The sequence below is a fragment of the Pseudorca crassidens genome, chromosome 17 (genome assembly GCF_039906515.1).
Source record: "Pseudorca crassidens isolate mPseCra1 chromosome 17, mPseCra1.hap1, whole genome shotgun sequence".
In the NCBI taxonomy this organism is placed as follows: domain Eukaryota; kingdom Metazoa; phylum Chordata; class Mammalia; order Artiodactyla; family Delphinidae; genus Pseudorca; species Pseudorca crassidens.
Window position 1 is genome coordinate 80,580,966 of NC_090312.1, and position 12,613 is coordinate 80,593,578.

The following is a 12,613-nucleotide window of genomic DNA, read 5'->3' on the forward strand; positions in this document are numbered from 1 at the left end:
CTGCCTATGTGACATTGAATAAATCTACTCAATCATTTTAGTCTCAGGTTTTCACTATAAACCAGTAATAACTGTACCTGGTTTGACTCTCTCAGAGGGATATTACAAATGTCATGTGAAAACATAAAAAGACTTTATTTGTATTACAATAAATATTATTTCTACGTTATTGAACAACGTCTTAATGAAAAGCAAATTTCTATTAGATATGAGATCATGAATCGAGTTCATGTAATAGAAAACTGACCAGACTAAGAATCCGAAGTCTTGGTGTACAAGTCACATAATGTTGGGCAAGTCGATACTCAAAGATCTTATGTCCCTCACTATGAAGCTGTCCTAGTAACATGCGATCTACCTGTAGGTCAAATTAGATTACCTGTAGGTCAAACTAGATTACCTGTAAGAAAGCGCCCTGTAAGTTGGAAAGATTCTTGTTAACATAAAATATTTTCATACTCATTATTTATATAATTTAAGCATTCAAAGATGGTAGTAGTTATTGCTGAAATTTGTGTTTTGAAGAACTGATGTCTCAAAGGTAATTTCCCTTGGACTAAGTGCTTTACGTGTTTTGCAGTTGTTGTGATAATGTCATGAATTTATCAGTTACCTCTTTCCTAATTAAGACGTTCCTTTCTTCAGTGAATTAACATGAGTACAATTTTGGACACCTCCATATTTTGGGGGAAATTTCTATATTATATTTTAGAATCTTTAGTTTACAGGATAATTCCCAAGAAGAAGAAGAATGTTGCTGGAAAGATTGTCCTTATAACAGGAGCTGGAAGTGGACTTGGGAGGTTATTGGCCATAACATTTGCCAGCCTTGGAGCCATTTTAGTTCTATGGGACGTTAACGAAGAAGGCAACATGGAAACGTGTCGAATGATCAAAGAAAAGGATGATGTGAAAGTATTTGCCTACACACGTAACTGTGGCAACAGGCAAGACGTCTACAGAGTTGCTGATCAGGTAAGCTGATTGGTGTTCTTCTTAGTTTCTATGCCCAAGAAAAGCATTGCATCTAGTGTGCTTTTACAACGAGAAGAGGAGAAAATCTGTCATCCACTTCCTCTAAGAGTTCTGTGTGCCTCTCGCTTGATTCTGCATGTCAGAAATCTGACTTTGTGGCCTCCAGAAAGGGAAGCGGAAGAAAACAATGCAAGTGGGCGTTTGCTGAGCCTTTTGAGTTGTTGCCCAGCTGCTTTCTTCTGGTGACTCATTTGCCATCAGAGGTCAGTAGAAACCAGAACTAGCACTGGCTCTGCTGTTCATTTACCTAGTTACCTGTCCTCTCTACGTCTCTGTTTCTTTATCAGTAAAATGAAAAGATTGGACCAGATGATCTTCAATATGACACTCAGCTTTAACTTAAGTCTCTGCATTGTATGATCCCAACGTACATCCACTGTCAGCCTGTACTGAGGGTAGAAAGTATGGAGGATAGGGGAGAAGCATTAAGCATGTTTCTAGACTAAATTTCCTCTTAGATTTAGCCTGTGGATATTCGTTCTAACTTCACACTAAATATCGATAAATACTTTAATAATAACAGCTACTTGCTGTGCAGTTTCCACGCACTCTAACAACGGTCTAGCTGCTGAGTGGTGTTTCGACCATATGCCTTGGGTGAGGTGCAGGGAAGATAAATACGCAGATGAAGCAGAGAAACCAGAAATAGTGTCACAGTCCTGCTCGACTAACAGTTCCCTGGGGAGAACACGGCATGCCACGCAGGGCCACCAGGGGAAACACCAGGCTGGTCAGGAGGCAGGTGAGACAGAGGACGTGGACCAGAGACTTTATTGTGCTTTCCACAAGTAGGAACAGGTGAGGCAGGACCAGTAGGCTTAGGATCGATTGATCTGAATCATGTCGGCAGGATCTGGGCCACACAGGGCATCCCTGGCCATCTGATACCTGACCCTGGGGCGATTAGGACAGGTGTACGGTAGTCTACAGAGTGAGAGCCCAGTAAGGGAGGTGCTTGGGGTGCAGACTTAATCAGCTGATCAAGAGGGGGAATGGACTAGCCTCTAGCCAGGGCCTCAAAACTGGGTGAAGACAGGACAAGACAAAACACGATATTACCAGGAGCTATTATTCTAAGCACTATAGGCACCTAATAACTCATTTAATAAAACACACACAGCCCTCTTGGGAGTATATTGTCATCACCCTCCCCATTTACAAATGAGGAAACTTAGGAGTGAGGAGAATGTGTAAGTTGCCCAAGATCCTGAAACTGGTCATAGGCGGAGCCAAACCCACCAGGACTTGGAGTCAAAGTCGCTCTCATCCTCTGCACCATGATCTGAAAGGGTGCACACAGCTCGGTTTGATAGCAGAATCTCCAAGAGATTGTCCTTCCCTCTGGCAATCCATGCTCCAAACGTAGAAGACACTTACTTACTCACTCAGAAAACATTGATCAACTCCCGGCTCTGGGACACTTACCTTCTGAAACCTCCTCTTCACTTTTCTCCTTCAATTTCTATCGCCTCCTTTTTTCTTTGGGGCCCCATAGGATTTGTTCTTTATAATGCACCACCAGCTAATGAGAATATAACCTAGGGATTATATATAGATCCCTAGGTGTATTTTATTTATTTAATTTATTTTTTAAAAGAAATTTATTTATTTATTTAATTTTATTTTTGGCTGCGTTGGGTCCTCGTTGCTGCATGCGGGCTTTCTCTAGTTGCAGTGAGCGAGGGCTACTCTTTGTTGCGGCGTGCAGGCTTCTCATTGCGGTGGCTTCTCTTGTGGTGGAGCATGGGCTCTAGGCGCGTAGACTTCAGTAGTTGTGGCTCACAGGCCCTAGAGCACAGGCTCAGTAGTTGTGGCGCATGGGCTTAGTTGCTCCGTGGCATGTGGGATCTTCCCGGACTAAGGCTCGAACCCATGTCCCCTGTATTGGCAGGAGGATTCTTAACCACTGCGCCACCAAGGAAGCCCCCACTAGGTGTATTTTAGAACAGAACAAGTGGAATCAATATCAGTTCTTATTCTGCAAAAGCAAAAACAGTGTGACAGGAAAGGTTCACAGATGAAGGTCTTTGGGGTGAGCTCAAGGAAGGAGCTTGCGGAGGAGGGGCCCCAGTCCCAGTGCCACCACTAAGTCACAGATCAGGACTCTGAGGTCTGCAGCATTATTATATATAATCTTTATAATAAAGTAGGTACTATAACATTGTCCACTCTACTGATGACAAGAAACCAAGTCATGAAGCAAATTAGAGACAGAGCTGAGCTGTGATTCCATCTGCCTGGCGTCAGGGGCCCTGGTGCCTCCCCAGTAGTGACCCACAAACGTGTCAGCAATGAAACGACGGCCTCACAATCCTCTTCCTTTTATCAAAAGTATTGTAATCTCCAGCACCCCCCATGGATCTTTCCTTTTCGTTTAAAATTTTCTTGCTATCTAGTAGAAAACCAGGCTAAAAACTGTAATCAAAAACTGTATTTTCACCATTGAATGTGATATTAGCTCTGGGCTTTATATATGACCTTTGTTATACTGAAGTAAGTTTCCTCTTTAAGAATTATTTTCTCTACTTCTTTGTTCTAACATTATTATTTAAATAACAATGTTAGTAAGAATTGATAATAATATGTGATTAAGTGATATAAAAGTAAAAAGGTGTTATGAGAGAGAATAAAGGACATATACTTTAGAATGGGGAGGAGGAGTCAGTGATAGTTTCTCAGAGGAAGTGACACTGAAAACTGAGACCTGGGGACTTCCCTGGCAGTCCATGCTTCCTCTGCAGGGGGCATAGGTTCGATCCTTGGTTGGGGAACTAAGATCCCACATGCCACCCAGAGCAGCCAAAAAAAAAAGAAAAGAACACTGAGACCCAAAAGTCAGAGAAGTAGGAATTAACTAGGTAAAGAGCAAGTGGGAAGAGCGTCTAAGTACCCTGCACAAAGCCCTTGAGATCAGAAGGAAATGGGGATTCTTAAGAACCTGAAAGAAGGCTGCTGTGTCTTAGCACAGTGAGCAAAGTAGAGAGTAAAGTCAGGTGAGGTTAGAAGCCATAAATACATTTTCCCCCCCAGAGGAACCATTGTTCACCATTTACCATCACATCACTGTTCATTATACTTTTCTACTTTTGTTTCTTTGAAATTCTCTATAATAAATATTTTAAATAAAATAATGGATTAAAAATTCATATTAGCTGACGGAATGGCCATAAAGGGAAAATGTAGTATTATTGGAAATAGACTTCTAGAAAATTTGAAGGAAGTGTGTCTACAAAAGAACTCTACACAGAAGAGTTTCAAAGCTCTGGAATTAGGCAGAGATAAAGTATATCTGGTTGGAAAGGACAGCCGTGAATGGCAAGAAGAGTTTCAAATGATAAAATCAGAAATGAGACCTTTGCATTTGCTAAGAAACTTTTGCTGATAACTTAACAGAACATTAGTTGCAAAAGCTAGAGGGTCAAGGCCACAGAATAAATGTAACCAGCCAAGAGGAGGTGGCATGGTAGCCAATGACAACAGTGATATTAAATGATGGCCCGTATAAACGTGGAGTTCCTAAGTTCATAAAAGATAAAAACTAAGTCTCTAGAAAAAGAAAGATGAATAATCCTAACTGCTAGAGTATGAAATGAACACTGATGTGTAGATTATATTTTTTCCAGCTTCATTGAGACATAATCATCATATAAAATTGTGTGAGTTTAAGACGTACAAATGTGTTTATTTGATACATTTATATGTCGCAAAATGATTACCACCATAGCATTAGCTCACACCTCCATCTCATCACATAATTACCATTTCTTTTTTGTGGTGAGAACATTTAAGATTTACTCTCTTAGCTACATTCAAGTATGTAACAAAATACTGTTAGCTATAATCACAGCTGTATTTTAGATCCCCAGAAATTGTTAATGCTGTAACTGGAAGTTTGTACCCTTTGATCAATATCTCCCCATTTCCCCAACCTCCAGCTCTTGGTAATCACCACTCTGCTCTCTATTTCTATGAATTTAGCTCTTTTACATTCTCCGTACAAGTTACATCATACAGTGTTTGTCCTTGACTATTTCCCTTTTCATAATGCCCTCAGGTTTCAACCAAGTTGTCGCAAATGGCAGGATTTCCTTCTTTCTCGTGGCTGAATGATATTCCACTGTGTATGTGGACTTTCTTTATCCATTCATCCACCACGGACACTTAGGATATTTCCATATCTTGGCTACTGCGAATAATGCTGCAATGGACGTGAGAGTGCAGATATATCTACAAGGTCCTGATGCCAAATCCTTTGGATTTATATCCAGAAGTGGAATTGCTGGATCATATGGTAGCTCTATTTTCAATTTTTTGAGGAACCGCCGTATGGTTTTCCATAGCGGCTGCACCAATTTACATTCCCACCAGCAGTGCACAAGGATTCCCTTTTCTCCACACCCTCACCAGCATTTGTTATCACTTGTCTTTTTGATGATAGCCAGCTGACAGGTATGAGGTGACATCTCATTGCAGTTTTGCTTTGCATCATGATTGAGCACCTTTTCATGGGCTCAATTTCATGTACATGTTGGCCATTTGTATTTCTTCTTTGGAAAACTTTTTTTAATAAATGTTGGAGCCCTTTAGGCTATGGTTCTAAAGAAATTTTAGGAGAAAAAATATAAAGACTAATTACCAATATTTAATCACAAGAAATCAATCAGCTTTCAATAATCAGCTGAGATAAATAGAAGTTTTGAGGCAGTGTGGTTCAAATAATAGAGAAGCGTAATATAAAAGTAAAAATGTCAAAGTAATGACTAATGGGAGCTTTATTACATGCTTATCCCATCTCAACTCCAACTGATTTCACAAACATCTAAGTCTGCTTAACGTGGTAACAATAGTCTGCCTAAAATAAAGACACATGACACACGCTCAGGGGATGTTTCCTTTTGGTAATAAAATTTTGCAATTTTGCTTCTTAATAGTGTACAATTGCTTGATGTTTGGACTGAAAGAGAGAAAAGAAAAATACAAAAAAAAAAAAAATCTCAAAGCCGTTCCTTCCACAGGTGAAGACCATCACAGAGCAGACAATCAATAAAGGCCAGGCGTTCACTCTAAAAAATTAAATGTATCAGCACTGGTCCCAGCGTTGGTCATGAGAGAAGATACAAGGCAGTTCCTGATATTTACATTGGGTTTGCAGATTTACAGACATCTAATTAATGACATCTGATTAATTACTGTAATCTACTTAATTATCAAGTTAATAACTTGATATCTAAAATTTAATAATTAGTGCTCACGATGGCAGCAAAAAAAATACCACTCTGACAACATAACTTTTTGTTGTTTTCATTCCAGGGATCCACTTCTGCTGCCTATACTGGAGCAGGAATATGTTGCCCCAAAAGTTTTAAATGCTGTTTTAGAGGAACAGGTTTACTGGATAATGCCCACACTTTTGCATGTTGTGTTGCTCCTTAAAGAGTAAGTTAATAATGACTTCTCTATCATTTTGGTTATGTGTGAACAAATTGTCTCATCATTGCTTCCTCTTTTGCCAGAAAGCAACCTCATACCTTTTAAATGATAAAGGAAAAGTAATATTTAAATAGTTCAACGGTAATTATTGGACTGTTTCTATCTGGGCTTGGTTACTCCAGACACTGAGAAAATTTAGAAACTATTGGGTCTTACAGAGTACAAATTATTAACTTCAAGAGAAACAAATAGAACACCAATTTTTTTGGTGAATTCTTTTGGTTCAGCTAATGTAAAACTCTATTTTGAAAACAAAGGACAAATAAACCTGAGTGTGTTGACGGAAAAGTATTAAGGATATTTGGTAAGTTCCTCACTGCTTTTAGTAAAAGAGCACCGGCACCTTCATGCTAAGAGTTCTGGAGTCTTTGCGGGTGGATTCAGGCCAGGCCCGCTGTCTTCTCTGGAACAACATCTCACATTTAACAGGAGCCTATATGTGCCCGACTCTGCATAACAGCCTTGCATGCATTTTATCACACTTAGGGAATCTGAAGATTACAGAGTAAGTCATTTTTATAGGATTAAACGGCTAATAAACTCTGGAACAAAGTTTTCATCTGATTACGATTTTAAGCTCTTACCATCAGATATACTCCTCCCCTGCTGTAAGTTACTAGCAGAGTGGAAAACACAACCGGTGATTCACTATTATGAAATTATGTTATTAATAAATCTAGGACTTTCTTTACTATTTATACCCTCTCCAACATATTTTTGGGACCTGTGGGTTTATTCACGCATTCCCTGAACAGGGAGGCACACAGGAGATTCTAAGACACCACCTCCTGTTCATCCTGTCTTGATTGCTGAACTAGGTCAAAGTCCCTTATGTTGCAAACCCTCACATCTCTCCCTTACTTTTGTAGCACCCACCACACCTGTGGGCTGCGTGTATGATATCTGTCCTCCTTGCTGATAGCACACACGGCCTGAGGACAGGACACAGTTTCCTGTTCCACCTAACACAGAATATGCAAGCAATAAATAATTGCTAAGTTGTGTTGAGTTGAGCAGAGCTGAGCTGATCTAAGCAGAACTCAGCCGAAGGCACAGTTCCTCTCTCTTCAAGAAACTAAAGCAATGATTCTCCACCTCGGGTGTCCACTGGAATCACTTAAAACAACAGATGCCTGCCCCCTCCCGAGGAATTCTGCTTTAATCGGTCTGGTTTTCTTTCTACTTTTTGCTACCATGTGTTAGTTTAGTAAATCAGGATATACACAGTCTTACCACAGAAGGCAGTGAGTTAACATATGAAGGGACTTCCCTGGCGGTCCAGTGGTTAAGACTTCGTCTTCCAGTGCAGAGGGGGCAGGTTCCATCCCTGGTCGGGGAGCTAAGATCCCACGTGCCTCGTGGCCAAAACACCAAAATGTAAAACAGAAGCAATATTGTAACAAATTCAATAAAGACTTTAAAGACGGTCCACATGAAAAAAAAAATAAATGGCTCAGCTGTGGCCTGAGCATTGGGATTGTTCAAGGCTCCCCAGTTGTTGGACTGCGCTCAGCGCACGTGACGCAGTGTTTGCCCATCCTTCTCAACGGTGACACGTGCACAGTGTGAATCACGACAACTCGCACGTTGTGTAATTCAAAGTAATCTTCACAAAGATGTCCCTTTTTTGTTTGTTTGTTTTGGAGGGGGCGGGTTTGGCTGCGTTGTGTAGCTTGTAGGATCTTAGTTCACCCACCAGGGATGGAACCCACGCCCCCTGCAGTGGAAGCACAGAGTCCTAACCTCTGGACCGCCAGGGCAGTCCCTAAAGATGTCACTATGACTCCTTTTAAAGGATTCTGATTTTTTTCCTCTGCTTTTCTCTAGAATAATATCTCCAGACATGATGATCACCCTTGCCGAAACATTGGAATGGACACCTCCGTGGCTTTGTTGACAGGTCAAGAGAAAACAGGTGAAGTTCAGACCGAAAACGAGAGGAAACACCTATAGCTGAAGCCTCACATGCGGTAATAAAACCAAGTGTTGTGAGGATAGACCATTTGGAGCTCTTCCTCACGCTTAGAGCTGTCCAGTCTACAAGGATTACTGAGGCTTTCACAAGGGCTAGCCTACTTCCCAGGACATGGTTTGCACACTGATAATTTCCCTAGGCATTCAAATTATATATTTGACAGTTTTTCCTGTTACTTTTTAGTTTGGTAAATAAGGATAGTGCAGCCATTCCAATGAACTCAGAGAATATAATGTATTAATAAAAACATATTAATGCAAATTGACACTAATTTAATTTTTAAATAGTATATGATACTTTTAGAAAAGGAGTCATTATAAGTAATGACCTTGTAAATCAGGGTTTTAGGATGATAATTTTTCAACATCAGATGTAAAGAAACATTTCAGTTTTGCAATGAAGAAAAATAACACTTTTCTGTTTGCCTATTAATTCCTACTGGAGTTGGATGACCACATCAAGGTCCTTAGGGAGATTGAATCCGCTTATTTGACAAAATAAGTCCACAACTAATCACGTTTGTTTGCATCTGAACATGCCCAAAATTCCTAACTTCTTTATTCCATAAGAAAAAAAGTACACATTAGACTAGGTACTGCTGGTTTGAGGAGGAGACTTATTTTCATAATTCAGTCAATAAAGTAGCCTTAACTCTGATGAATTTGTATATATAATAGGAGGCACTCCCCTTAAAAAAGTATATACTCGTTCGAATGTGCACCTCACCTTGCCAGCTCTCAGCAAACTTTCCTAAATGACACTCCGAGTTTGGAAATGTTCTTGAGCTGAGTTACAGAACAGCAACGTAGCTTTGCCTCTAACAGGTCAAGAGCTAGCGAGTAACGGTAAAACCAAAAAAAGAAGTATCAAGTAAAGTAAATATTTGTTAACCAAAAAGTGAACACTCAACACATAAGATCTATCCCATTATTGGGGACGTAATATTTCCATATTCTTGCAAAGAAACTTTAACTTGCGGTGAACAAACTAGAGAAAATTTTTGAACTAAAAGAGGGATAAAAATTCCAAAGTGCAATAACTTTCAGGAAATGAGTTCTCTTTTAACAGTTTTGTAGGTAAAACCTTTTTCTTTTTTTTTAACATCTTTATTGGAGTATAATTGCTTTACAATGGTGTGTTCGTTTCCGCTTTATAACAAAGTGAATCAGCTATACAACCAAATCTGGTCATTTCTTAGGTAAAACCTTTGTAAAATTTTGACATCTCTATACCTTCTTAAACCAAGTATTCGAAGAACCACTTAAATTTTTCTTAAACTTCCATCAATTTCCATCAATTTTCCTTAAGGCCTAAGGAGCATTGACATATTTTTGTCACCTGGGTTGACCCCCAGTAGTGGCTTTTGAACAGCCATTTATCTCTAAGTAAACTGGTCCACACCCCCTCACTGGGCATCACCTTCCACTTCGCGCAGCCAAGAGGGGTACTGCTCCTTCTAATTCGGGCCCATCTTATTTTCAATTGTCAGGCCTCAGGATGGTCTCTCAGGCATTCACTTGTTCATTCATTCCACACGTATTTCCTGAGTACCTCCTATGTGTGGCACTAGAAACACAGTGGCGAATAAGACAGTCACCAAGTGAGGTACAAGATCTTTGTGACAGCTTTCGGCCACATAGGGGCTTTGGCTGGGTTTTGCCTATTTTAATACTGTTGGAAGTCTGGCTTTCTCATCTCCTAGGTTTACTGTATCTAGAAACTGCATAGTCTGTTTCTCTGTTATCTTTCATTTGTATTGTAGGTAAAGGGTTAACCAACCTTTTGTTTTTCTTCAAGAGAATGCTCCCTTAGGTTGACATCCTAGCTCTGTTCCCCTGGTAACCTGGCAAGAGTCAAATGTCAAACACGTTTCTAAGCGACGTTGCTCATGATGAAAAGGACCAATGATTGGTACCTTGCTTCAGATTGAGAGGAGCTGTGAATGAATTCTAAGGACCTGATGGGGAGGGACGTCGCACTTACGAGCTGGCACCTGAGAAGTTTCCTGACATCTGTGCCCAGTGCTACCTGGACTGAGGGAAGGACCCCCTCCCCAGTTCCTCCTCTCCACCTCGGAGCAGATACCTGTCCCCTGAGTCTGAATGTGGAGTTGAACCTAAAAACGATTTCCTGGTGGGCACTGCATTTTCTCTTCCTATTTCAGTATCTTTGAAATTTGAGAATATATAACAGCTGTCCATGTAACTCTGTTCCCAGTTTTCATATATAACAATGAATTCTGTCCAACAGAAGCAGCAAAACTGAATTGATTATCGTGTCCGAAGTTTGGTCGCCTCTATTATTTCCTTCCACCAAGTTCTCAAACCACCCATTACCCTAGTACTTTACATGTGAAGGCCCCCCTCACCCTTTCCCCGTACTTAAAACACTTCATGGGCGTGTTTTGAGAAGTGAAGATTCATTTTTGCAACAGAATAATATTATACTTGATAGTGACTCTCATCCTACAAAAGTTTTCATAATCCAATGCAATAAAAAATAGTAAAAATATTAAAAATTAAAATATATGAAAACAGTATTTAATAATGAATTAGCCATTTTTTAGTTAAATACTTGAAAAAAATTTATAGGCTGAAGAGATAGGAGAAGTTTGTGATGGTTCTGAAATTGATGACTAGAATCTTCCAAGGGTTTGGAAATCGAGAGCACTTTCTTTTACGTAAGTTCATTTCTTAAAGTAACCTTTTCTTCTTGATACTGGAAAGGAGGCAGATTTTGGGCTTAACCTAAGAAAGAACTTTCTAATAATAACAGCTGCTTGAGATAAAAATGACTTTAGACTCTTGAAACATGAAGTTTCCCATTTTTGAAAAGCAAAGGAGGTTAATGATTAAATTATCTGGATCCCTTCCCATCTGGAAAATCTTTATTTAGGGCTCATTCTTGTCATAAATCTTTATCGAGAACCTAAGTGCAAAGCATAAATATTTGTGAGATTATTGAACGTACTTTTGACTCACTAGTCGGACTCAGTAAGAGAAAAGGAAAATAGGAGAATTTGAGGGTAACTCTGCAGAATTTGGAAGAAAAACGATGAAAGGTAAGTGAAGCAAAAAAAGAAAATGGAGAATATCTTTTCTTAGAAGAGAAGATCATCTTAGGATGAACCTTAGGCGTTAGCTGGCAAGAATTCCAGAAACGTCTTGGAATGATGAATAAGCCCTCCCTGAAGCAAGAGGCGAGACAGAACAGCAGGTTCTATTCTGGTGCTCAGGTGGGTGCCTCAGGGACAGGCTCTGGGGACAAAGGACAAGCCAGCCTTCCACCCTGGGTCTTGGCACTGCCCCCGTGTGGAGCCCTCTATCCCCTGCGGCCACCACCAGGCCAGGTCCAGGTCCAGGCCCAGCCACCTTCTTGGGCCCTGTGCACCCCAAACTGCCCCACAGCAAAAGCATATGCCTTCGGAGTCATCTCTCTGTGCACCACCCACTGTGCATGTGGGTGGAGCTGGACCACAGCCCTGCGTGCACACAGCTACCTGCTCACTGTATGTGCCCACGCACACACGCTGCTGTCCTATCAAACTCAACCCACAACACACAAGCTCAAGGATAAATGATGAGCAAATTGAAGAGAGCAAAGGCAGAGCATTCCGCTAAGTCCATACAAAGCCCTCCGAGCACAGGACCCTGTGCATCCTCACACTCCAGGGTCCTTGAAGCTGGTCGTGACGCCCTGTGTCACACACTGTGCTGGATCTCCTGCAAGAGAGGCCATGTGATGGCTGGTTCAAGTTCAACTCCCAACTTACCAACTAGCTGACCTTCGCCAAGGTCACTCACTAAGCTGCAGTTTTCTTGCCTGTAAGATGAGAGTAATAACACACCACAACTCCAAACACTGCTGGAGGAGGTGCGTTGCAAGCATCCATGGAAAGCTCTTAGCACAGTGCCTGGTACACAGTCCAGGCTCAATACATTACAGCTCTCCATAGTTTATTACCCATGGCGAGAGGCAGGAGAACACTGTCATCAAGATGGTAGCCCTGTTTGGAATCCGGCCCTGGTACCACCAATTGCAATTGTAACTCTGGGCAAGTCATCCTCTCTGCACTACCGTGTCCTGTCCATAACAGAACTCACTGAGTGATTC

The 12,613-nt window shown here is 40.8% G+C and overlaps 1 protein-coding gene across 1 annotated transcript; it reads left to right on the forward strand.

The window, feature by feature from the left end:
- The first annotated feature begins 654 nt into the window (after nt 1-654).
- Nucleotides 655-8,422, forward strand: LOC137210105 (short-chain dehydrogenase/reductase family 16C member 6-like). Its single transcript, XM_067711710.1, has 4 exons — nt 655-975; nt 5,474-5,484; nt 6,346-6,471; nt 8,353-8,422. The coding sequence occupies exons 1-4, from the start codon at nt 655-657 to the stop codon at nt 8,420-8,422; spliced, it is 528 nt and encodes a 175-aa protein (XP_067567811.1).
- The last annotated feature ends 4,191 nt before the right edge of the window (nt 8,423-12,613 follow it).